Here is a 26,072-nt window from a genome sequence, read left to right on the forward strand (position 1 = left end):
TAGTAGGATCTTTGCTTGGAGACATAGGTCGCTGAGGCAGAAGAAGTAGTAAAAGTTTTTGCTGTAAATTTCAACTTCATCTTTTCCATTGTCGCATCTGTTTCCTCTGAGAAAAGGCCCTTGCCATCAAACAGAAGGCCTTTGATTTTATCCTTCATATCTTGCTGAAGGGAAGCTGACTGGAGTCAAGCGTGATGTCTCACGGTAATGGCAGCAGCAACTGACCAAAATTCTGATTCTGCCAAGTGCTTAGCAGTGCTAAGCTGTTGACAGGTGAGATCACCTGCTTTCTGCAGTGTTTTCCTAAATTGAGCTTTGAATTCTTCAGGAGGGAGTGCATCATGACCATTTCCCAAGCTCTCCCAGAGGCAATAACTGTACTTTGCCATACAGGTGGAGTAACTGGCCACCTTGACAAAAAGGCAAGAGGTGGAATATAGCTTCCTGCCCAGCACATCCAATTTTCTGCCTTCTTTGTCTGCAGGAGTGGTGTGTTGCTTCCCTGACAGGCAGCCGGGAATTTTGGGACCAACAAAAGAAGTATTTGTTCACACAACACATGATTTATCTATGGAATTCTCTGCCATGGGATGTGTTGATGACTACTAGCTTGGGTGGCTTTAAAAGGGGCTTAGACAAATTCATGGATGACAGACTTATCAGTGGCTACTAGTCTGGTTGCTATAGGCCACCTCCAGCCTCAGAGGCAAGATGCCTCTAAATACCAGTTGCAGGAAAGCAACAGCAAAAGACAGGGCACGCCCTCACATCTTGCCTGTGGGCTTCTCAGAGGCATCTGGTGGGCCACTGTCTGAAACAGGATGCTGGACTGGATGGGCCTTGGGCCTGATCCAGCAGGGCTGTTCTTATGCACATGACTTGTGGTAGCAAGCATGACTTGTCCCCATAGCTAAGCAGGGTCTGCCCTGGTTGCATATGAATGGGAGACTTGATGCGTGAGCACTGCAAGATATTCCTCTCAGGGGATGAAGCCGCTCTGGGAAGAGCAGAAGGTTTCAAGTTCCCTCCCTGGCTTCTCCAAGATAGGGCTGAGAGAGATTCCTGCCTGCAACCTTGGAGAAGCCACTGCCAGTCTGTGAAGACAATACTGAGCTAGATAGACCAATGGTCTGACTCAGTATATGGCAGTTTCCTATGTTCCTATGTCAATGTAATCATGACTATAAATGTAATCAAAGATTGAATGTGCTAATTCAGCACATCTAGCTTCCAGAAGAGATGTTCCAGAAAAAAACAATCTTATCATTCAAACACATCTGTCACTCCCAGTTGTACACTATACTTCATTACAATGGCTGGGAAGTGTCAACAAGCTCCAGTGACAGCATTTACAGGTCTGCACAAAATACACTGGCAGCATACAAACTAAGTTCATTGGGGCTAAGTCCCATTGATATCAATGCGACTTAAGTCAGTAACTGATTTTAATGGTGCTTAATTATACTGCTCCAGGGGAATTGGCAAACATCCCTAACTGACTTTTTGGGCTTGTGTGGGGAACTAGTGAGTTTAAATGGAGCAGCTCACCTTAGAATAAATTTGTGCAAAGCTTTGGTCTCGGAAATGACTGACCAAGCTGAATGTTCAGAAATGGATTCAGCTTTATTTTAGGATTTAGGGGTACAGAAGAGAGCTTTTAATTATAAGCAACACAATATTAACTTGTAAGACTAACAAGACTAAGACTAAATCAACAGGATGAAACTGAAGCTCATTAAGAGGGGTTTTGACTTGAGATCCATATTAAATCCACTCAAGGCTGACCCGAGAAACGGTCTTAGAGAACGGCTTTGGACTTCCAAGAGAGCAGGAAGAGAGGGGAGCCAGAAGTTTCAGGGCAGGGATTAGTATACCTAGTTCCTTCTGGTGGGGTGTGTGACCGTTGTAGCTTGACCAATGCCAAGGGACCTCTTTCCTCCAGCACAGGCAGAAGGCAGAAGTGGGGATTTGGGTAAGCCTTGTGAGTAAGGGAGTAAAAAAAAGTCCAAAAGAGGTCTGATCTAGAGGAACTAGTATCTTACTGCAGCCAAGTGTGCTACACAGACCGGGCTTGGAAAAAGGAACATTGGTCTTACCGTGAAGGGTTCTTTTTCCCTGTAGTAGGAGATCCTCAGGATGGGTAGTGAACTGAACATGCTCAAGACAGAATTGGACCACGTGACTTGTTTGAGGGTGTAGCCTCCTCCGTCCTAACCCCAGTTCCAGGGCTGTTGAGCAAGGTGGTATGTCGAGTGGAGAGAGCTCTGTGTAAGTACTCTGTAAGCTGTAGGTAAAGAAGAAAGTGGGAAGAACTCGGACGAGAGGTTAGAGAATAAGATAGACAAGTGCAAAAAACAGCCTAGGAGTCTACTCCTGAGGGGCTGCCTCCGTCCCCGATCAGGCCCATCCTCCAGCTGGCCCCGTTAACCATCTGTGCATCTCTACCTCCTGAAAATACATCCGGGTGGGGCTGAGGATCTCCTACTACAGGGAAAAAGAACCCTTCACGGTAAGACCAATGTTCCTTTTTCCCTTGAGTAGGAGATCCTCAGGATGGGACGTGCCCAAGCTGAAGACACTAATCCCTGGGATGGGAAGGATGTATTCAAACCCCTTGTCAAAGCACCGTGCACTTCAAGGCTGCCTGTGCCGCTGAGTGGTCAGAACCTTATAGTGCCTAGGGGAACGGAGCAGTGGAAGGCCAGGTGGCTGCTGCCCTGCAGATCCCCGATAGTGGGATGGGCTGAAAAAAGGTCACAAAGGTAGCTGTGCTTCTGGTCGATCACGCTATGAACCGAGTGTTGAGATCCGAGTAGGCCAGGCGAATGCATGATCCGATCCTGCCAGTCGAGGTGCCTTTAGAAACTCTGTTCCCCAAAGAGGAGAGACGGAAAAAGAGAAGGAGGGTGTTGGACTTGTGAATGTGTCTGATGTGATGAACGCCAAGCCCTGGGCCCATAAGGCTTGTGCTACAATCATTCCCCTCACTGGACAGGGGAAAGGCAGAATGAAGGAAGAATGTCAACTCTGGATCTATGAAAGTGAGAATTAACATTTTGGGAGGAAGGTGGTGTTCAGGCCATGATGCACTGCATCTAGCTGGAAGGTGCAATATACCTTCTGTGCCAAGAGGGTACCTAGCTCAGAAACCCCTGAACCAAGGTAATAGCTACGAGGAAGAGGGCCTTATAAGACAAGAGCTTCATTGGACTGGTAGCAATGGGCTCGAAGGAGTCCTTCGTGAGAGCATTTAGGAACTCAGTTGAAGTTCCAGGCAAAGAATGCCTGCCTAGAGAGGAGACAGGTGTGTCGCTCCCCCAGGAATTTGTATGAGAGTGGGCACAGGTTCAGTTGGCCCAAGTCAGTGGAAGAAAAAATGGCAAAACCGAGGCTAGTGAGGAGGCTTGGTGCCTCAGGATGCTTGGTTGCAGAGGAAGGTCTAGGCCGGCCTGGAGAAAGGTGAGGACCTCAGGCACCCCTGTGGGGAGTGGATCTCTCTTTGTGAGATCAACCCTCTGTGGAAGGCAAGCCAGGAGGCTTGATATATTCAATTGGTTGATTGGTGTCTGAAGCCGGAATGGTGTCCTAGACCTGTAGTATCTTTCTTTCTTTCTTTCTTTCAATATATACACATAATAGTAAGACCGATACATAAAAACATCCATTAACCATCCTTCCAGATATGTAAATAATTAGATGGAGGAGAATAACTAAAATTATCTTGATTTGTGAACAGAATAAAACTGACCAGATCATAAAGAAAAATCAGGAGAATTAGCTTGATCTGTTCGAAGACAAATAATATGAGTCAATTTTCCCCAGATATGGTAACGTGCCACAAAGACTGGTACCAAGAAGTCAACGACATAGTTTTATGCTTCCAATGTAGTGCAATGGAAAATCCAGCCTCAGTTAACATAAAAACTATAAGATCCTTAGATGATAATGTCAAACTAACTTCTGAAAATATATGTAATAGAGACAACTCTGTCCAAAAGCAGAACAAGACCAGCATAAACGGAAGTATGTACCCCTATCCCAACAGCCATTCCAACATAATGAGGACCAACTCTGATTGATGTGGGCTGCTCTAGAAGGGGTCAAATACCACCTGAGAGAGAGCTTAACAAAATACTCTCTAATTCAGGAAGAGGTAGAAAACACCAGCTTCCATTTTGGTTTTCCTTTCCATTGTAAGTTGCTAATAGTTTGCTGTAGGTCATTTTCCCAAGCCAACTTAAGGCCAGTTAATGGATCAGATGATTGGCTTATTAAAATCTCCTATAATCTAGAAATCAGGCCCTTAGAGTCTTCTGAAGCCTTTAATATTAATTCCACAAACATAGTCAAACTCCTATTAGCTTGCTTAACTACAACAGGATGTAAAATAGAGGAGTGAAACTGAAGAAAATTTAACCAAGAGCAATGCTTATTCATAAACTTCTCCCAAAATGGTTCTAATCAATTGGCGTATCGAAAGAATAAAAATCCTTTAATCTATTGCGTGACACCTCCAAGACATCAAGTAATCGGGAGGGAGAGTCAAAAGTTGGAAATTTGGGATGACTACAAATGGTTAACAAGGGGAAATATGGGAGGGCAAAAATTTTATGCCAAATCCCCCAGATCTTAATGGTGGTACTTAAGGTGGATTTGTAACAGATTTAGAACTCTTAATAAATTCAAATATCAATAACTGGTTGTTGAAATTACCAAGATGTTCCTTGGGAACCTTCATCTTCACCCAGAACTTTTCCAGGTCTACTATTAACCACAAAATATCCCTAAGATGCGAGGCTTCATAGTAGGCCATTAAGTTTAGAACTCCGATACCATCCTGTTATACTTTCCTATATAATACACTATTACGAAATCTGAACCTTCTGACAGAAAAGCATCTTTGTGGCCTTTGGCCACTAAGTTCGCGCACTCAGCCTCCCGGCAGAGAGCTGTACCGCTGGAATCAGTGTGAAGTAGTGTTGTCTGTAAGGGTGAAAGGGAACCAGACCAACTACAGGGGACCCATTGGGCTCTCTGTGTGAAGAAGGCATAGCCTACTCTTATCCCATGTTTTAACCAAAAACTGGGTCTAAGTGGGACCAAAAGGGGTAGCTCCCACAAATGGAGCAGTAATCAAAGGAAACTTAGAATTATCGTCAGCATTTCAGGTCTTAAGCCAAGTAGACCTGTATACAGCCACACCCACCGCTATGGCTCGACTGTGTACAATCTAAGCTAGACTTGGCCCTAAGAGCAGCAGTCTTGGCCATTTAGTTAATGCCCTGATGAAACCTTAGGCCGGTCGGGAGGGACCATCTTGAACAGTGCCTTGGTCCAGAGTCGAATGCTTGAGCAAGATGGGGTTGGTGGTGCATATCTTGAGGGACGTGGCTGAAAGCGTCTCGGACCTTCAAGAGAAGGGAGTGTCAGTGCCTGTCGTCCTGGACCTAGAGAGGTCCCTGTCCTATGAGGGTAGGAGACCAATTGAGCCCCCGGAAGGGACAACCTTAGGCATGGCCAAAGGTTTTGAGGGGCCCCCTGGGACTGGAAATGTTTCTTGGGGAGGTCAACCATCGGTTTGGCCAAGGCCGGGCGCTGCCACTCCGCGCACATCACCCTGTGAAATAGAGGGGGGAATGTAACTGTGGATGTTACCAGATCAGCTGCAGGGAAAACTTGTTAGTCAAGGGGTGAAGACGGCTCTGCAGTTTCCGACGGGGAGACAGCACTGATTGTGCGCTGCGCCTTAGACAGTAAAACCTTCTGAGTTCTGCTGAGGAAAAAGGTCTGGCAGAGTTAGAAATGGGCGGCATCACATCCCCCTCTGATAATTCCCCTTCCTCCTTGTCTGGCTCCAATGGCCCAGTAGGGTCCAGAGCCAGAGATTGCAAGGAGCCCCTTTTTTTGACTGATGGTCAGGTGGTAACTGGGCTGTAGGCCTCCCCGGTCTTTGGGGAAGGGGAGGGTACGAGGTGATGCCTTTCAGGCTCTTCGTAAATCGCTGGTACCTGTATAGCTACCCGTGGGGATTCGAGCTGACACCCTTCTACTTGTTAATCAAGCATTTCCCTGCTGCACCACTTGAGGTGACTGGGGGGGAAGGGAAAAGGGAAATGGTGCAAGTTGACCCGGTGTGAGACTGAAAGGCCGCCTTATTATTATTATTATTACATTTATATCTCGGTCTTCCTCCAAGGAGCCCAGAGCGGTGTACTACATACTTAAATTTCTCTCTCACAACAACCCTGTGAAGTAGGCCAGGCCAAGAGAGAAGTGACTGGCCCAGAGTCACCCAGCTAGAATCATGGCTGAATGGGGATTTGAACTCGGGTATCCCCGGTCCTAGTCCAGAACTGTAACCACTACACCACACTAGCTCCACTGGGGAGCATGGGGCGTTAACAACTCCTGTCCCACCAGCGAGGGTGGGAGGAAGAGAGGAAAGAATCCCTGCGCCTTCTCTTGGTTTTGCATGGCAAAAAATCTGGGCATACACCAACCATGCTCATACAGAGGAAAAAACCCCTGAGCCATGGGCTGGGTTCAGGCAAGGGTGGAAACAACTTGGGAGTCATGTGTGTCCCTGTGTGTAAGGGGTGAGGCCCCCGCAGAACTGGTAAGGGCCATGCCAGGGGAGTAGCAAGTGAGGTTGTAGGTGGCTCAATGGAAAACTTTTATATCTTACAGCGCTCAGTCTTCCATTCAAATGCAAACCAGGGTGGACCCTGCTTAGCAAAGGGGGGAAATTCATGCCTGCTGCCACAAGACCACTTTCCTCCCACTGCTCCGAAAAAACTCATGCAGCCATTGAGAATCCTGGGTGAGAAAAGGTCTTTACTTACAGTGGTGACTGCTGAGGCTGTGCGGGGAGCATGTGAGCAATCCATCATGCAGCGTGGAGGGAATGCGCGGACCAGCCGGTTCCCCCTCAAACGCTGAGGCCCCAATGGCCGGAAGATGAGACGCCAGGATAGTGCCCACCGGGCTCTGGTCGTCTCCCTCAAAGCGAAGGCGCTTGTTTGATTCAGCCTTCCACTTGGCTCCATTTAGTTGCTTTCGCTTTTGATTTCCAGCTGGCCACCTGAATCAACAGGCGCTCCCTTAAAAGTACGTTGTGCTCTTTCAGACGCTGGAAGGACTCACTCAGGCCGGTGCCTCTATTTCTTGGCATCCACTGCGCCTGGACCTCTTGGGGGCTTTGGCTAAGTGCCGCCCCAAGGTGTCCATCCCCATTGTCTGAGCCATAGCTGCAGTCGAGGGGGAAGCTGAAGCAGTCATGCTGGACTAAGGCGCAGCAACAACAAGAGGTGAGAGAACACGTGCACAGCTGAGAAAGTTCCTCCGAGAGAGCGAAGTAGCGCTGACCAGGACCCCTCCAAACAAATGCAAATACTTTAGTAAGTAGCCAATCAAGCGGAATGCAAGCTAAAAGGATTAACTTGAGTAGGATATCTTATCTGATTGTTTGTTTGTTGGCTCCAAATAGAGGCAGCTCCCTTCCCCACCCTTGCAGAGCAAAGCGGAGAGGAAGGGGGGGAGGGGGAGGGGGAGGGAAACCACCAGGAGGAGGCTACGCCCACAAACAAGTCACGTGGTCCAGTTCTGTCTCGAGCATGCTCAGTTCACTACCCATCCTGAGGATCTCTTACTTAGCGGAAAAAGAACTGATCTGGAGGCCAAAAGCAGGACGGGCATGATAATCCAGGCACAGCAAGGTAATGCAGCTGATGCCAAGACACACGAACATGCAACTGGTGAATCCAGAGAAGAGAGACACTACTTGGTGGTCTCAAGGGCTGAAATAGACTACATCTTGCCATTGAGACAAATGCAAGCCACACCTTTCTGCTGAAAAGGGTGATATCTGAGATAGACAAATGAACACATTGTGTTCAAGCCGTGCCTCCCGGTCCTCCAGTCAGCCATTAACATTTCTTGTTGGAGAGAGATGAGGTTGTTATCTCTTTTCTTATTCCTTCCTGCGAAGGTGATAAGCTTGAATTGATCTGATGTGCCAACAGAAGGGAGTATTTGGCCATTCTAGTTAGAAGAATAGCGCTTAACTCGTGTCTACTTCGGCTTCCTCACTCGGGTTGTAATCAAGGAGGCAAGCAGAGGAATAGTCCTCCTATAGTTATGAGTCACACTTGACCTGGAGTTATCTTTCCTCATGCCTCTTGCCAAGCGACATACCCCCATGCACGTTAGCTCATGAAAGCCAAATGGTGAGTCCATGATCCCGTGAATTCAGAGAGACAAAATGGAAACTACAAGCCTTTAGCTCCAAACCAGGTGAAGAAGCACTGTTAGCGGCCCCCAAATAGGCTTCTCGGTAACATTAGTCATTATAATTAGTCTGGATGCTGCCCTTAGTTTATCGGTTAGAAACTAGATAGAACACTGAAGGCTTCACTACTAAAAATAGGCAAGTTATCAGCAAGCCAATTGCACAACTTTCTGAAATTGTCTGGGTTTTACAATGATCACTAGTCTAGAAATATCTAGTGACAGAGAACCTGAATCATACAAGAAACAGTGAGTAGGAAAACCTGTTCAATATTTATCACTCAAAGCCAGTATGGGACAAGAAAATTACAACATCTGGTAAACAGTGGGTTGGCCCTGCAACTGCCCTTGTAACCAAGACCAGGTTGCCTGAGCAAGAATCAGCTTTCCATTCAGAGCTCTTTATCTATCTCAGCCCCAGCTATTTCCATATGTTATGTTCCATCCTCAACAAGCGACAGTTTTGTGAGCATTATCACACAGTCATGGATTGCCTTTATGTTTGAAATGCCTGATTTAAATGGACTGCTATGTAGAACTATTTTGTGCAAACATATTTTTTTCTCTTAAGAGCAGATTTCATATCTGCCTCTTAATTTATTTCCTGAACTTCAAAATTAAAGTACATCTGCATGCTGGGTCACCTTTTTGCCTTCTACCCCCAATTAAATAGTTGGTCCCAATTGGCTTGTCAGTTTTTTATTCTCTTTGTTCATGAAAAACAAGCTACTGAATGCTGGATCAGTAAGACTAGCAAACACACAAAACAAGTGAGGCGCTAACATTTTGATCTAGTGAGGCTAGTAGTTATATGTTCTAAATTAAAGTTTAAATTAGTAAAAACTAAACAATTATCCAAGAATGAAAACATTTCCAAAATATTTCACTCTTGACTTATTCTTTTATTATTAATAATTACATTTTGTAATAATTTTAACCAAAATCATCTTGATTCATTAAGACTGCCAAGCTTCTATGCAGTAATTAGTTAATAAATCTATGCAGTATCATGTATTTGTTGGAAAAATGTCAAGAGTAGCTCAGAACAATACAGCTCGAGCAATTTCAGGGAACGTTTTTGGATAGAATTATAATCACACCTTTAGACCTCAAATGTTTATATACAAGTATGACAGAAAACTGAGCTAACAAAGATACTTACCTTTCTCTTATAAAATCTGCTAGTTCTTTTGTAGATACATGTCCATGTTTCATGTTATGATATAGGACATCAAAGCCATTGTTCTTTTCCCCCTAAGGTTAAAACAAAAACACCTTTACAACTTAATCACAGTTAGAAATCAAAAATTAACATACGGACAAAGAATACTGATTCACTGATCAAGAATGAAATAGCTGAAATCAGACTGTTCTTACTAATTACAATGCCAAATTCTTCCTCACACTTCCTTCTTTTGTCTCTTGTCTGCTTGGCCTGTAACTTTCTCCAGGTCACCACCTTTCCTCAACCCAGTCTTTGTAATTAAATTCTCATATACTACTCTACTGTAAGCTCTCTCTTATGGCCCCACTACAAGTTTCCCTTCCCTACAAAAATAATATGCATACTTTCTAAATAGTTCCTCTATTATTTCCTTCAGGTGTAGCTTTTTACAAACTTATGTTTGTTGAACCATTTACATGGTGAGAAGTGCAATTTAGTATCCTTATCTAAGATTTCAGAAAAGTACATTTCAAAGAATCAGGTACACAAAAGATCACTGTATTTCATTAAATACTGTTACACCCAGTGTTCCCTCTAATAGGGATTCCCAGACGTTGACTACAACTCCCAGAATACCCAGCCAAAGGCAACTGCAGTTGAGGATGTTGGGAGTTGTAGTCAACATCATCATATATGTGGTTATACCCATATATGTTTTATTTTATTTTTTTAATATGGCACCATCTATGTGCATGGAGCTTTACAGCAAAGGACCATTCTCTATCCCAAGTGGGGGCTCAGAATCTAGAAACAGAAAGGTCAGAGAAATGGGGAGGAAGTGGAGGCAGAGTAAACAGGGGAAGAATGTGATTATTTCATGTGCATGCATTTAAGTTTAGCTGCAATCGGAACAGGAGATTATGCCACTAACTTCACAGAAAAGGGTGGATTTTGAGGAAGAATTTGAAGGAAGTAAAAGAGGAGGCATCACACATGTGATCTGGGAGGGAGTTCCAGGCACAAGGAGCACCAAGAGAAAAAGGATGGAGGTGTTTGAGGAGGCAGGAGACCTTTAGGTGACTTAAGGTTTGTTTAAAAGGTGGGAGATTAGTGACAAGAGCCATTAACAGTCCAACACAGGCCCTTTTCTCTCCCAACATTTAAACCACACCAGCATCAAGCAGACTGTAGAACCATCTGCTGTTTTTGCAGCAACAATAGATGTTTTTAACAAGCTAGGAGAGCCACAGCAACAGTATTGTCAGTGTTACTTTAAGTCTTAAAGATGTTCTGAATACAATGGGCTCTTCTCTAGATAACATGAATAAGCAAACAACCACCAACAACTTATTATTTCTAATATTGTTCACATTCTTCTTTTCTCATAGCAGCTCTTGTCCTGAATAGCCCCAGATAGGGGGACTATTTCCTTGAAGTCATATTGAAAGGTTTTAAGGAAGTTTGTGGGATGCAGGCCATCAGTCTGTCTTTCAACTGTTTAAATCAAGAGTAAAAATGGTTCTGTGATGTTTACCTTCCTTGTTCTCAGTTAATTAAAGATACCTTCTGGCAGCTGATTAATGGTACTACTGTAAGAAAGTTTGGCAGACATCACGAGAATCAAGAGGAGAGTTCAGCTTACTATTTTTGCTTGCTCTTGCCACCCTAAGTGACTCTCCACTTTCTCCCTCAAAGTTCTCTGCAGGTACGTTGCTCACAGAATTCCCTGATTCAGCACTTTAGTACATCACAAGTATAGGAGGAAAACTACAGAGTGGCCAACAAAGAAGCTGCTTGCCTTCTTCAGGCTACACAGCCCCCTGCTCTTAGACAGTGACAGTTAAATGCAACGGAATAGGCGTCTATTTGTCCATGACAATGTTATCATCTTAGGAGTAGGGTAGGCTAGTAATCTAAAATAAATGGTTCTATTATCTGACTACTCTCATAACCAACTAAACAAACAAACATAATAATATTAATATGGAAATGAAAGTAGCTGTGCAAGCATTAAATGACCAGAGCATTTCAACAATCAGTACATAACAGGAAACACATTACAGGAACTCCTCCTTTTGTTAACTATCCTAATAAACTACTCCAGAAAAGATAGATGAGATCAGCTTGTTTTCCCAAATAGCATATCTGATTTTTTAAAAACTCCCAGCAGCATAGCACACCAGTCCTTGTTTTGGGCATACCTCAACAAGCAATAGCCTCCTTTTAATTCCTCTATTGTTAAAAGAACAAACAGAATCAGAATTTTAGAGCTCGAAGGAATCTTGGAGGTTTTCTACTCCAACTACCTGCTCAGTGCAAGAATAAAGAAACATATGCCCTTTTGATTTCCACAGTCACAATAGTAAATCGAAAAAGTTTATCTCGGATAGAAAAGACAAGAAAAGATGTTAGAAAAAGCAAGCATATTCTACAGATAAGGTAAGGTTGGGCTCCATATACAAAGTTCCATGTTCCATGGCTTGAAATATATTTGCAAACCATGGCTCAGTATAACCCCTTATTGAAAAGCCACAGTTACAAGGATCACTCCATTTCTAAAGATCATTGCACTCAGAAACAGGAGTGCTGAATGGACATAAAATGAAAGTGGATAAGCCATTGTGAGACAGGATTTGCCTGTATATTTGGAAGCTCAAACCATGGATTGGATTCTAAGTCCCTCTTCAGGCATGTTCCCTCCCCCTGCACAAAAGTGGAGGAGCGTGACTGGGAGCTCTTTAGTCCATATACTTTGGAGATCATGGATTCAGGAACATAGGAAGCTGTCATATACCGAGTCAGACCATTGGTCCATCTAGCTCAGTATTGTCTACAAAGACTGGCAGTGGCTTCTCCAAAGTTGCAGCCAGGAATCTCTCTCAGCCCCTATCTTGGAAATGCCAAAATGGGAACTTGGAACCTAAATGCTCTTCCCACACTCCCAAGCTTCATCAACAAGGAAAAACCAGAAGGAGGCTAGGTTCTCCTCTATTACCCTTCTTGGATCATTTATGTGCAGGGGAAAAAAGAAGAGCACCTAGTATCCTGCATCTTGACAAAGTAATTTCAGTTATTCTATATATAAACTTTAGATAAGACTATCTAAATCCAGCTATTCTCCCTTCTGCTATTTCACCTACACCCAAAAAATAGCTTTTTCCAGGTCCTGCTTCCCTAGTGAATATTTCTCAGTTTAGTTTTGATTGGGATGGGGTGGAGAGGGTCCTGGCATAGATTCCTCTCCCTGATAATTATTTAAACATTTAATTTTCATCTGAGACTGTCACACAACCATCAAGCAGGCTATAGACACAGAAACGTAGTGGGCCTCCTTTTAGTCCTGATCGCAAACCACTGAGGTCTTAATTCCCCTCAGGCCCCTGTGAGATTTACTACAAACTTTTATAAACACAACTTCTGAAATATGGATTGCCTTTCAAATAATTATTTAGTGCCCACTGGAATCTGCTCAAATTTAACATTCTTGAAACCACCATAATGAACACACACATCCTCACATCTCATTATGCTAATCTCAAAAGACAAAATTTAGTACAAATCCTTCAACTTAATCTTCCACCTACTAAAAGGGGATCTAACAACCAAATATCCTTCAACAAGTTCATAAATCATAAATAGTATCACCTCATCTTTTTGGAGAAGTTGCAAAATGAACCAATTTTTAATCCACTGTGAAAGATTCTATTTGAAGGTCTTATGGGGGGAAGTTTGTGTTTTATATTATAATAAATTTCATGTTTGCCTCATAATTGGGTGTAAGGATACTAGGATCTTGTATAAGGTACAGGTGGACCTCAGTATCCATGAATTCTGTTCTCCACTACTACCGTTGATACTGAAATTGAGGATACCAAGGCATTAAGTCAATGAGAAGGGTGAGTGGGGTAAGGTTCCAGCAAGCTGGAGAAAGGGGCAAAAATCAACACCACACAGCAAGGGGAGGGGATGCCCTATCATGTTCCACGGATCTCCAGCTGCCTAAGAATGCTCCCCCTCACAAGACCCAATTCCCCAATTTTTCCATGAAAAATCGTGGGATGTGTGCTTTTATTTATTTATTTTTTAAAGAGCCACAACACAATTCATTTTCTTAAAATGGTGGGCAGAAATGACCTATGAGGTCATTTCCAGACATCCTGAACCCGCAAATACGTGGGATTAACCCCTTTAAGCATTCCTCTCCCCACCGCATATGCTGCAGTCGAATGTCAATTATTTGACCCCAGGTACGCAAATCTGCAGGTGTCGAATCCACAGATAGAGAGGTTCTGCTGTACTCCCTTTTGGGGCAATATAGTTAATAAATGAACATACTCTTTAGTGTTTCCTGATTTAGGAAGATGCCCCATTATGTACACTGCAGTAAGCTTACCTGCATGGCCATTCTATAAGTCAACATTATTCATTTTCACTGGTAGGGATAGGGAATAGAGTCTGAGAAATAGAAATTTGTCAAAAAGCCACATAGTGGGTCCATGATATGATGGGATTTGGAACATTGCCTTTCAAATTCAAGTTCTCTGGGCCTCACTTATATGAGTGAATGTGTTTTACACACAGTGTTTCCATTGCAATACTTAAGAAGTTCTTTAGAAAAACTACATTTGGAATGGTTGCCATTCTTGTATAAGAACGAGAGATGTTCACATGTAGGACATTCATGCACAGGTATGAACAGATTCCTTTTGTTTCATTATTTATGGATATAGCAAAATAATGGCAATGCAGCTTTTCTAGGATTCAGACACAATCCCATATAATCTGATCCTTGCCTTGAATGGATATTTGGGGCTTCTGCTCTCCTATAACAATTGCTACTATCTAATGATAAATGTCACAGTTTAATGTTTGTTTTCTAATTATGTTTATGAGTCACTTGAGGTTGCAATCCTATGCATGCTTACCTGGGAGCAACCTCTATTTAAAAGAAGAGGACTTGCTTCTAAACAAAGATACAAGATTGGGCTGTGAAGTATACAGATTTTGGCTTAGTTTATAAACCAGCCATTATTCTGCCACTAACTCTTCATCAGAGAGTTAACTCTTCATCATCAAAGTCCTCTGGGTGTGCAAGAGGACTAGAAGAGGAAGTTGTGTGGAGCTTTTGATGAAGACAGACAAAACCCAGCCCTTCCTCTGCGATTCAGAGTATCCAGGGAGGGGCACCCACCATTGTGAGCTAACAAAAGCATTTATGGAGCTCTGAGATTTCATCACAATGTTATTTATTGCCAAAAGACCTCAAGATCCTCAAGAGAAGTGATGGAAGCGACTGCTGAAATACAGGTGAACCCCATTATCTGTGGAGGTTCCATTGTCTGCTGGAACCGTGGATAACGGGGCATTATGGCAATGGGGGGTTAGGTTCCTCAATGCTGGAAAATGGGCAAAAGATGGCAAACCCCCACCCCCCCAAATAGTGAAATAAAGTGCCCTATCATGCTCTGCGGGTCTCCAGCTGTCCAGGAATGTTTTCCCAAGTCTCAAATTCTCCATTTCCCCATGAAAATCCATGAGGGCGGAATTCCTTTTTTAAACCAAATGAGCCACAAAAGGGCTCCTCTTCAAAAAATGGTAGCTGGAAATGACCTCTGAGGTAATTTCTAGCCATCCTGAAGCCACAGATATATGGGTTTTAACCCTTTTTCGTATGCAGTTAATGAAGTTGGGTGGCAATCAGGCGACCACAGATATGCAGAACTGTGAATAGCAGTACTGCGCTTAATGGGTCAACCAGTATTGTAGCAAAAGGTGCACATATAGCAGGGCTGCACAGCCCTCGAGGAGGAGTTGGACTACAACTCCCATCATTCCCCATTAACTACTGAGGCTGGAAATGATGGGAATTGTAGTCCAACAACAGCTGGGGGTGGTAGAGTTGTGCAGTCCTGTCATATAACATAAGGCATGTCTTGTTCATGCTGGTTCAAAGTTTTTTCTTTCATTTCCAAAACTAATTCAAAAAGGAGCAAGAAATGTACCCTAATGAGATACAATTCCTATCACTTTCCCCACACCCTCTGCAAATTATGTCATTCTCAATCACTTGTTCTCAGAACTTCCATGTCAGTGCAAGTTTGTACATCATTTATTCAAACACACACAAACACCTTCCCTAATCATTCCATAACTCTCCGAGGCTGGCCAAGAAACAAAACTGAGGACCAAGCTACGCAGAGAGGAGTGGACTCTCTTCCTAATGGCCAAGATAACTGGGGCAGAAACAGGTTCAGCAGCCACCTCAATTGTTTTCATGAGTATAAAACTTTAATAGGTCTTTTATTGGTTACTAAAGTAAAGGTAAAGTGTGCAGCATCAAGTCGATTTCAACTCCCGATACCCACAGAGCCCTGCGGTTTTCTTTGGTAGAATACAGGAGGGGTTTACCATTGCCTCCTCCCACGCAGTATGAGATGATGCCTTCCAGCATCTTCCTATATCGCTGCTGCCCAAAATATTACCAGTGGGGATTTGAACCAGCAACCTTCTGCTAGCCAGTCAAGCATTTCCCCGCTGCGCCACTTAAGGTGACCTTTTATTGGTTACTAAATATGTCTATTTTAGGCAGATAAATGAGGCAGTGGCATTCTTTAAACACCAACTGTGTGATGATGGGGTGGGGAGACCTTACCATATAGAGTACAAATCTATATGGTCTTTGAAAATATGAAACATCAGATGTGTCTTCAGCAATGCTACATTAATACAGGGCCAGTTGAAAAGTTATCAAACTGTCAATTATCTAGATAACTAAGGACTATGATATTTATCCATGTTTAGATATATTATTTATCGTATTTCTATACCTCCTGGTTTAGAAATCTCCAGGTGGTGTACAAGTTAAAAAAATATATAAACAATATAAAACAGTTAAAATTCATAAAACAGATACAAATTTCAATGAATAAAAACACATTAAAATTTCAATTAAAAGCCTGGGAAAACAAATACATCTTCAGGGTCTTCCTAAAAGCAAACAGAGAAAGAGATGCTCTTATTTCAGCAGGGAGCACATTCCAAAGCCCCGGAGCAGCCACAGAGAAGGCCCGGTCCTGAGTTGCTACCAAATGAGTTGTAACCGGCCCTCTCCAAATGATCTTAATAGGCGACAGGCTCACAACAGAGAAGGTGCTCTCTTAAGTACCCTGGACCCTAGCTGTTGAAGGCTTTATAAGCAATAACCAGCACTTTGTATTTTGTTTGGAAATGTATTGGCAGCCAATGCATTTCTTTCAAAATCTGTGTTATATGGACCCTTCAGGTAAACCCAGAGACCAATCGGGCTGCCACATTCTGTACCAATTGTAGTTTCTGGACTATGCTCAAAGGCACCCCCACTTAGATTACATTGCAGTAATCAAGCCTAGAGGTGACCAGCAAATGCACCACTGTTTTAAGGTCATTTGTCTCCAGAAATGGATGTATCTGGCCTATCAGTTGAAGCTGATAAAAAACACTCCTGGTCACTGCCTCAACCCAAGAAACAAGGGAGAGTTTGGCATCCAGGAGCACTCCCACAAAATGATATAGCTTATGCCAAGGAACTACTACTTATTCCTAAATAGCTTGGGACCAAGTTACCTGAGAGAACCTTGCCCCATATGTCCCAACCCGGACCTTCGGAAGCCCTCTTCCAAGTGCCCCTGCCAAATAAGGCAAAGGGGGTGGCTACTAGGGAGAGGGCCTTTTCAGTGGTTGCACCCTGTTTATGGAATAGCCTCCCCAGGGAGGTTCATCTGGCTTCATCACTTTGTTCTTTTAGACCTTTTTGTTCACTCAGGCCTTTTAAATTTTGATTTTCAAATTTAACTGATTTTAAGAGTTTTTAAATTGCTTTGTATTGTATTTTTGTATTTTCTCTCCCCCCCTTTTGATGTTATAATTTAATGTGTTATGTTTTTATTTCATGTTGTAATGCTGTGTTGTGAGCTGCCCAGAAAACAATTTGTTATGGGGTGGCTAACAAATAAAGTTTATTAATAGTTATTAATAACTACTTACACATATAGCCCAATCTTAAAGATGCCAGTGATTTCTCTCCACTAAATGTATACATAAGAACAGCTCTGCTGGATCAGGCCCAAGGCCCATCTAGTCCAGCATCCTGTTCCACACAGTGGCCCACCAGATGCCACTGGAAGCCCACAGGCAGGAGCTGAGGGCATGCCCCCTCTCCTGCTGTTACTCCCCTGCAACTGGTACTCAGAGGCATCCTGCCTTTGAGGCTGGAGGTGGCCTATAGCCCTCCGGCTAGTAGCCATTGATAGACCTCTCCTCCATGAAGTTAACCAAACCCCTCTTAAGCCATTCAGGTTGTTGGCTGTCACTCCGTTTGTTGGTCCTACATTTCCTGGCAATCAATTTCATGGGATGACCCCTGGTTCTAGTGTTATGTGAGAGGGAGAAGAATTTCTCTCTATCCACTTTCTCCACACCATGCATGATTTTATAGACCTCTATCATAAGTCAAGCACCCAAGACCTCTGCTGGAAATCAACAACTTTAAACTTTTACAAACATTACAAAATAGCTCTATAAAAAGTTGTTTCATTTGATCATGCTAAACACATTCCCCACAAGCTTCTCACAAATCCCACAAAACAAAAAATAGTCCAAAAAAGAAGAAGAATCTGAAGCTATAAAATTCCAAATCTTCAAAAAGCATAATACATCTCAAACAAAAAACTGCAAATGAATATTTCACAATTTCTTTTCTGAAAACAAGCATGCGAAGAGATGCCAATTTGCAAGCAGTATTGCATAAGCATACCAATGACAATGCAGATGGCAGTTTTACATATTGCAATAGTCAACAGATAACACAAGTATATAATATGGGCTGCAGTATCTATGATAAAGTATTATAACCCTTTGGCAAAACATTATTGTTTGTCAGAATTGCTGAACCCAGATGACATTCAGTCACAATACTAGAGGATTTTGGAAGAAACTATCCAATTTAATAAGTTAGTTTCTATCCTTATTACCTATGAAAATTTAAAACCATTAAAAAGCTAACTCCTATGCTCTGCTGCCTGTGACATTTTGCTATGCCACACAATGGCAACTTTCCCCTCCTTGAACATTTAGCAGCGCTGCCTAACACACACAGCTCAAAAGACCTCAAAGAGAAAAATAAATCAAGAATTCCTCTGGACCAGTACCAGTTCATTGTGTGAGCCTTTATATTCCAGTCATAGGAAGGTAGGGAGGTGGAGCTTTCGGGAGCAAGTAAATCAAAGCTAGAGTATGAAAGCGAAGGAGAGGTTCATCCTGTCAATATGCCTGTATAGATACAGTGGTTGACATAATGCGGAACATTGAGTACGTGGTGGAATGCAATGTTTGCACAGCTGCACAAGAACACGTTACGCAAGCACAAAAAATGTGTAGAGTGGTACAACAATGTAGCCATGATATAATATGGCTGCACTGTTGCACCACACCATCTGTGAAATTTCAGCACCCTTGCACAACAGCACAAATATTACATTCCACCATGTGCATAATGTTGCACAATGTGTCAGCCAATGAAACTTGGCACTTTTCAGACAACATAGGAATCATTTTCCAGAGCACAGCCATTACTTTCCCATCTGCCTCCAGCAAAGTGTAAGTTTCAGAACTGTAACCATGAAAAATAGGTTCCTTTTTAATACAGTAACTTCTGTTGGTAGGTCATCATTTTGGTACATTTCACAAATTATACATTAGCAAGTCTAAGCATGAATCTAAGTATACACTCACCAGGGAAATGAAGCCAAACACAGCCTCTTGACAAGTGTATCTGTATGATACACAAGTATGAAAAGATCCTTACAAGACAGAGGCAACAGTTATCAGAAGGTCACAGAAGACCAATATGGGAATATACAGTGGACACAGAAGAACAAAGTAGTTATGCTGCAGTGAAGCAGTATGCTTGAATTTAAAAGCATTTCTCTACACAAGTCAATCAACTTTTGCAGCTTCCTAAAGAATAATATTGTTATATTTATTTCACCCTCTAAAGATATTTAAAAACCCTATGCTATGTTTTAGAGAGATCCCTTCCAAAATTAGAATAATTACAGGTTCATTTATCCATTCATTATACCCTAGAAAGCAGAAAGTTTTGTAGAATAAGGAGCATAATAATATATTGTTTGCCTAAAATAAGCCAGCATAGCATAGTGGTTAGAGTGTTGGACTAGGACAGGGAAGACCCGAGTTCGAATTCCCATTCAACCATTAAACTCACTGGGTGACGCTGGGCCACTTATGTATCTCTCAGTCTAACCTACCTCACAGGGTTGTTGTGAGGATAACAATAACCATGTACACTGCTCTGAGCTCCATGGAAGAGTGGGATATAAATGTAATAAATAAATAATAAAATAAATAAAATATAGCTTCTGTTTCAGAAAGATGCTAAGGTGGATATAGATTATCCATGTGGAACAATATACAAACCCAGATTGTGTCCGTGAAACACAGCAAAAAAAGTGAAATGAAATTAAAATATGCATCACCACTAGAAGGGATCCTCTTTAGGTCACACAGGACCTGCCACTACCTTAGGTCATACATATAGTATCCTGGTGCTTTTATTTTCCTTGAGGGAAAACAGTCTCATGCCAGAACAAGTTGGATAAGGTAAATTTGCTGTTCAGGCTTTGTCTCCACTGACTTCATATACACAAGTCAATTACACACTGGACACAAGCAACAAATAGCCAAGTCACAATCTACATGCATTGGGATTGGCTGCACATCAAATGAGCAACCTAAGCGATCCACACCATAGTCTGGCACAATTCTTGTGCCAAATACTGCATTTTATCAGAAATTATATCTGGGCTGGGCCAAGTGCTGGGTTATCCTGCCTATGCCACATTATTCCCCTTTGCAACCTGTAACAGACTGGTTTGTTCCATGATGGTGCCAACACAATCTTATTTGTGCAATTTAAACCTATTGCCTCATATCCTACTTCAGAGATCTCTATGAATGAGGAAGGAAACCCTGAAGGGAAATTAGTTACCCAGTCATAATTACCTGCATTAAAAAATCATGGCTGCCTAAAAAAAAAAAAAAATTAGACGGCACAGTATCATTAAGCATTGTACTTTCTTAAAACAGTTATTGTTATATAAATCTTACACAGATCTACAACCACACTTTGTAAACTAATCTATGTACTTTCTATAGAAACATGCATTTAGTTGTACTAACTAACCCTGCACAGAGCTTCTGTGCGACAATACACTCCCAGCACCTTCTGGTGCAGTCTCTCCTGCCCTCCCCCCAACTTCTGCCCCAGTCTCCAATGGGCGGCAGGGCTTTGCACACCGCCCATTCCCCTCCCCGTCCCCACTTCTGCCCTAGTCTCCCCTGCCCTTCCCCCACCTTCTGCCCCAGTCTCTCCTGCCACCTTCTGCCCCAGTATCCCCTGCCCTCCCCCGCCTTCTGCCCCAGTCTCTCCTGCCCTCCTCCCGCCTTCTGCCCCAGTCTTCCCTGCCCCATGTCCTCTTCTGTCTGCCCCGGTCTCCAACGGGTGGTGGGGATGCCTGGGGATGCGGATGCACCTATTTTTATTGAACTATATTAAGAAAATATTAAAGATACTTTAATATTCAAAGTGAACATTCTGCATATGTACATGCACACCCCAGTAGCATTTACATTATGGCCCCTGTGGGGAACACAAAAACTCCGCAAATGTATAAATTTAAGCCGTTATCCGTGAATAGAACTGGACAAAATATACTATGAACAAACGTTTCCAAAGGTTTATGAATTTGCTTCAAAAAGGATGGGGTTTTTTGTTCCTAGAATATTTCTTTTTTACAAAAAATGTACTTTAAAAAACCCAGAACCTCTCTATTTCTTGCTGTTGGATACTGATTTATTGCTGAATGTGCAGATCTAATAGTCACCCAAGCATGTCAAACTTAAAGCAATAGGGCTGCTAACAAAAAGAGTTATCTGTGGCATTTTTGGTACTAATTTGTTGTTGTTGTCATCAAGTCTGAAAGAGTGCGGAGAGAAAAAATGAGCTTTAGAGTTACATTGCATTGTAAGCCACCCAGAGGACAATTTGTTATGGGGCAGCTAACAAAGATTTATTATTATCATTATCATTATTATTATTATATCCAGCACTATGGAAGGATGTTACACACAAACTGTGGGGGGGAATGGGGCGTAGCTTAGTGGCAGAGCACCTGCTTTGCATGCAGAAAGTCCAAGTTTCAATCCTTGGCATCTTCAGGTAGGGCTAGGAAAGACTCCTGCCTGAAATCTTGGAGAAGCTATTGCCAATCAGTATAGAGTGATACTACTGAACTAGATGGATCAGTGGCCTTACACAGTATAAGATAGCTTCCTATGTTCATCACAAAGACTGAAATATTAAGTGGCAATTCAAATTTGTGATTGAGATGCAACACAGAGAGCAGTAACACGATACCCATCTTGACTTGGGCTGTATATTTCAAATGACAGGTGGAGAAAATGTCATGTCTGACTGCTCTCCCATATTAAAAATTATCTCTGCACATAAAAGACTAGTATGTAGCATAAATTTTGTATGGGGAACACATTCAAATACACAACACCCAGAGTTTCAAATACTACCATCCTATAGACATAAGAGGCCAATCAGGTTGCTTTACATTACGGCAAGTCTTTTATATGCCCTCACCAGTGATGTGAGTTTTCTGGGGAAAATCCTCAAATTTCCCAATGCCCTGAATTGATTTGGATCAGGTTAACATGCTTGACTTATATTTATTTAGTAAGCAAAAATGTATACCATGTTAATTTCAAGTGTTATATAAGTATCTCAAACACCTAATAGCCAGAAGTAGCTGAACTAATTTGTTTTTAAAGAAAGGCTTAATAAATTATACTTAATATGATTTCATGCACACACAGCTTTAGTTTTGCTTTTCACTTGCAGCTAGCTAAGTTTTGGTTTTCCACTTGAATCAGATGATTATATGTATTTTTGGTTTTAATTTTATTAAGAAGAGAGTGAAAAAGTATAAACACACTACAACTTTGAAACTGGCCAATTTGACTAGCATTGGAGCACAAGTCAGGCTTGATACCACAAGACAAGTTCTCCTCTCAATGGGAAATTTTCTATGGAACTTTTTCCATGGAAAAGTTTCTACTCAGTCACGGATCCTTCCAACACCTCAGAATGCTTTTCAGTGGAGTTTCAGTTCAAATATTTACTGCAAGTTTAAGTTATGAGAAATCAGATTGTGTGTGTGTAAACTGGTCCTTAGAAAGCAATAATACTTACTAAGAAGTAAGTCGCATTGAGTTCAGTAGGATTTATTCTCAAGTACATGTGCCTAAGATTACAGCCACTGTTATGTCAAAAATTAAAAAATGATAATTTGCCAAAATTAATAGCATGTTCTGTGTTTGAAAGTAGCTCCAAGAAAGCTTGCTTTGGAGCTTTCCCCAATCTTTAAGGTACCAGTAATAACTCTTAGTGAGAGTAAGCACAGATATAGATAGTTATATACTCCTGGCTGTGTTTTCTGAAGGTCCCCCTACTGTTCCTTTGACAAGGAAGTCGTCTCGGGGCCCCACTGCCTCGAGGGGCCCCCCCAGAGGCACGTCACATTACTCCCCCACCCACCCGTGTTGCACCCCCTATGAATTATGTTGAGTCTCTTGGAAATCAGCAGCAGCAGAGAGTAAAAAAACTAGATTCTATGTGAAGTAGATATTCACCATATTCATAATGGGGATGTGAGGGTGAGTGCACGATATATTGTGAAGTGTGTTTCTGTGTGTATATCAGCAAGGGGCCCATTCCCCTCCAACCTTGCTGCGCCCCTGCACTGAACATAATTTGCTTTGATGTATCTGAAGATAAACTAGAATTCAGAATGTCTACAAGACATCACAATTCAAGAAATATGCTTGACTGAATCTCTGAAATATGACTACTACTTATTATATTTTTTATACCACCCCATCTAATAGCCCAGGTTGGGTATATAGAAATGAGGACTAAGAAACAAAATGTTAAATTTATCTGACATACTGGATACTAGTTCACAAAGTTTAAACGTGGTTATTTGTTGGAACTCTTGAGTTGTCAAAGAAAACCAAATCTAGTTTAAACAAATCCAAGCTGCATGGATATTCCTAGAAACTCTACATGCAACACATTTTGTGCAGTTCTAAGATAGTGTTCACTGTTAAGCTAACAGTCTGTTCATTACTATTTAGAATTACAGTAGGTTGTGCCAACAAACAACTAGATTATTTGTCTTCTAAATTTTGAAAGGGGGAGGGGACAGAAGAGGGGAGAGCGAACTGTATGTCCTTGCATACAAACAGTATAATTCCTGGACAGAACACACAAAGGCATGAATGGAGTCTGGAGAACACACGTACAGAACCGGTAACTTGCTCTACAGTTACCGAACGATTTGATTCTCTTTACCATCAAGCCATGGCAATATTTTCCAGGCTATATCTCAAAATCATCGTAATTACCTATCAATTATATTTTAAACATCTCTGTTCAGAGAGCGACTTTAGGTTCTATGAGAAGTTCTCTCTTAGTTTTGTGTCTGGTTTTTTTTTGGGGGGGAGGGAATCAGACACTACTGATTCCATAAGCTTTTCACGTGTTATAAATATAAAGATCTTTAAGACAAGGCGGCGGAGGCTGCAACGGAGCCCTTGGGAAGCACCACAGCGGCATTCCACACAAGAGGGGCGGGGAGAGGGCAACCCTGAGAAAACGTCTGCCGAGATCAGCTCCTTTTCCTAGGGTTTGTCACCGAGAGAGCAGGCGAGGCGAAAGTAAACAAGCCCATGCAACCTTGCCCCACTGCGAGGCGCCGCCGCCACTCGGGACGGGTCGCTTCGAAGCCCCCGCCAAGCGAGCCCCTTCGGCGGCCGGAGCGGCGGTTACCAAGACGCCGGAGCAGGTGCCCCGGTTTCTCCCCACCCGGGACAGTAACCTCAGCGAGGCGCTCCCGGCAAGAGCCGCACGGCGAGACTGGCCTAAGGAGCAGGACCCCGGCGCTGCCCTGAAGTCCGGCGCCTCACTCCTCAGGACCAGGAGCAGCAGGCATTGGCCCCAAGGGCCGCCGCCCCCTCTGGGGGTCCCCAGCGAGTTCCCTTCCCCGGAGTAGAAAAGCGGCGCCCGCCGCAGCAACCACCACAACGGCAGGCCCGAGCCCTGCCCCGGAGATGGCGCAGAGGAGCCGGGGAAGGGACGTCGCCGGCGGCCCCGGCTCGCCCTGCCGCCGAAGCCCGGTCTCCTCCCCCCCCCCACCGCCCCGCTCCCTTTCCATTGTGCGTGACACAATCCGGCCCCCACAGCCCCGCGGGGGTGGGGAGAGGGGAGGCGCCGAGGAGGACAGTGTTCCCTACCCAGAAACTCTCCACGAAGTACGCCATGACCATCCCGCCGCCTCCGTCCACCTCCGCCACCGGGGGCCTCCCAAAGAGGAAACAGCCGCCGAGCGCCGCCCTTCCCCGCACGGTACAAGCGCACTCGCCTCCTGCCCAGCAATCGTCCACAGGGAAGACGGCCGGCCAAGGCGCATGCGCCAGCTACTGGCCAAGGCGCAGGCACCGTCGCTTGACACAGCCGAGAGGAACATTCCCTCCCCGCTTGCCCCGCCGCCGAAGGGAGTTAATGAGCAGGCGCGACGAGGCGGATATGCGGGAGGGCTGGAAGCGGAGGAGGCCCAACCATGGGACGGCTGTAGGCGCAGAGACCAAGAGGCCGTGTCGCTGCAAGGCCCTCTGCAAGCGCGAGAGCGGCTACCTCTGTCTTTCCCCCAGAGGTGATGGGGTCACGCCGCTGAAAAGTAGGTTCCTTGTGGTGTTCTTGAAGCGTCCGTCTGTGCAGAACCATTATGAAGCGCTGCGCTGCACAAGTTGCCGCTGATGGTGCCGTTCCCCGCTGGAGAATTGTGGCTATGTAGGCATGCCTGGGTAGGGCCTGAATTGTCCCTGCTCAGTTCTTTTGCAACTCCTGCATACAAGTGAGAGACACCAGCCAAGAGGAAGGAGAATGCATTGTTGTGCACAATGGCTAAGATGGGCGTAATAGCCTTGCCAAGACAAATATTACCTATAAGCCTATTAACCATATCAAAGAATGCAAGTTACAGTATATAGTGTGTATATACTGCCATTCTGCAGTATATACACACTATTCTGGTGTGTATATACTGGTGTGTAAACTTGCCATTCTGGTCAAGTTTTCTCTCTCCATTACATGGAGAGAGAAAGCTTACCAGAGCAGACATGTGAGATGATAAAAAGAAGAGGACACTATTTGCAACATGGTATCCATTTATTTACTTTTGTTACTGAAAAGGATTTTCCTCACCCAAGTCCTAAACAGTGCTTTTGGACTGATGTCTCTGGGCAGCCAGTTTCCTTTTAACATATGCTTGAGCCCCTGGTGGCGCAGTGGTAAAACTGCCGCCCTGTAACCAGAAGGTTACAAGTTCGATCCTGACCAGGGGCTCAAGGTTGACTCAGCCTTCCATCCTTCTGAGGTTGGTAAAATGAGTACCCAGAATGTTGGGGGCAATATTGTAAACCACTTAGAGAGCTCCAG

General features: G+C 43.5%; 1 protein-coding gene across 2 annotated transcripts in view; it reads right to left on the reverse strand.

The window, feature by feature from the left end:
• The window catches only part of FCHO2 (FCH and mu domain containing endocytic adaptor 2), a 140,675-nt gene extending 115,549 nt beyond the window's left edge, over positions 1-25,126 (reverse strand). The window contains exons 1-2 of one of the 2 annotated variants that reach the window (XM_053297568.1): positions 24,869-25,126; positions 9,449-9,540 (exon numbers count right to left, since the gene is read on the reverse strand). In XM_053297568.1, coding sequence (XP_053153543.1) covers positions 9,449-9,540; positions 24,869-24,901 — 125 coding nt within the window. In that variant the 5' untranslated portion in view covers positions 24,902-25,126. Of the gene's footprint in view, positions 1-9,448; positions 9,541-11,652; positions 11,672-24,868 lie in introns of those variants that run through there. The other variant, XM_053297569.1, reaches the window with a different exon arrangement.
• Positions 25,127-26,072: the final 946 nt, after the last annotated feature.

Source organism: Hemicordylus capensis, chromosome 2 (genome assembly GCF_027244095.1).
Source record: "Hemicordylus capensis ecotype Gifberg chromosome 2, rHemCap1.1.pri, whole genome shotgun sequence".
NCBI lineage: Eukaryota > Metazoa > Chordata > Lepidosauria > Squamata > Cordylidae > Hemicordylus > Hemicordylus capensis.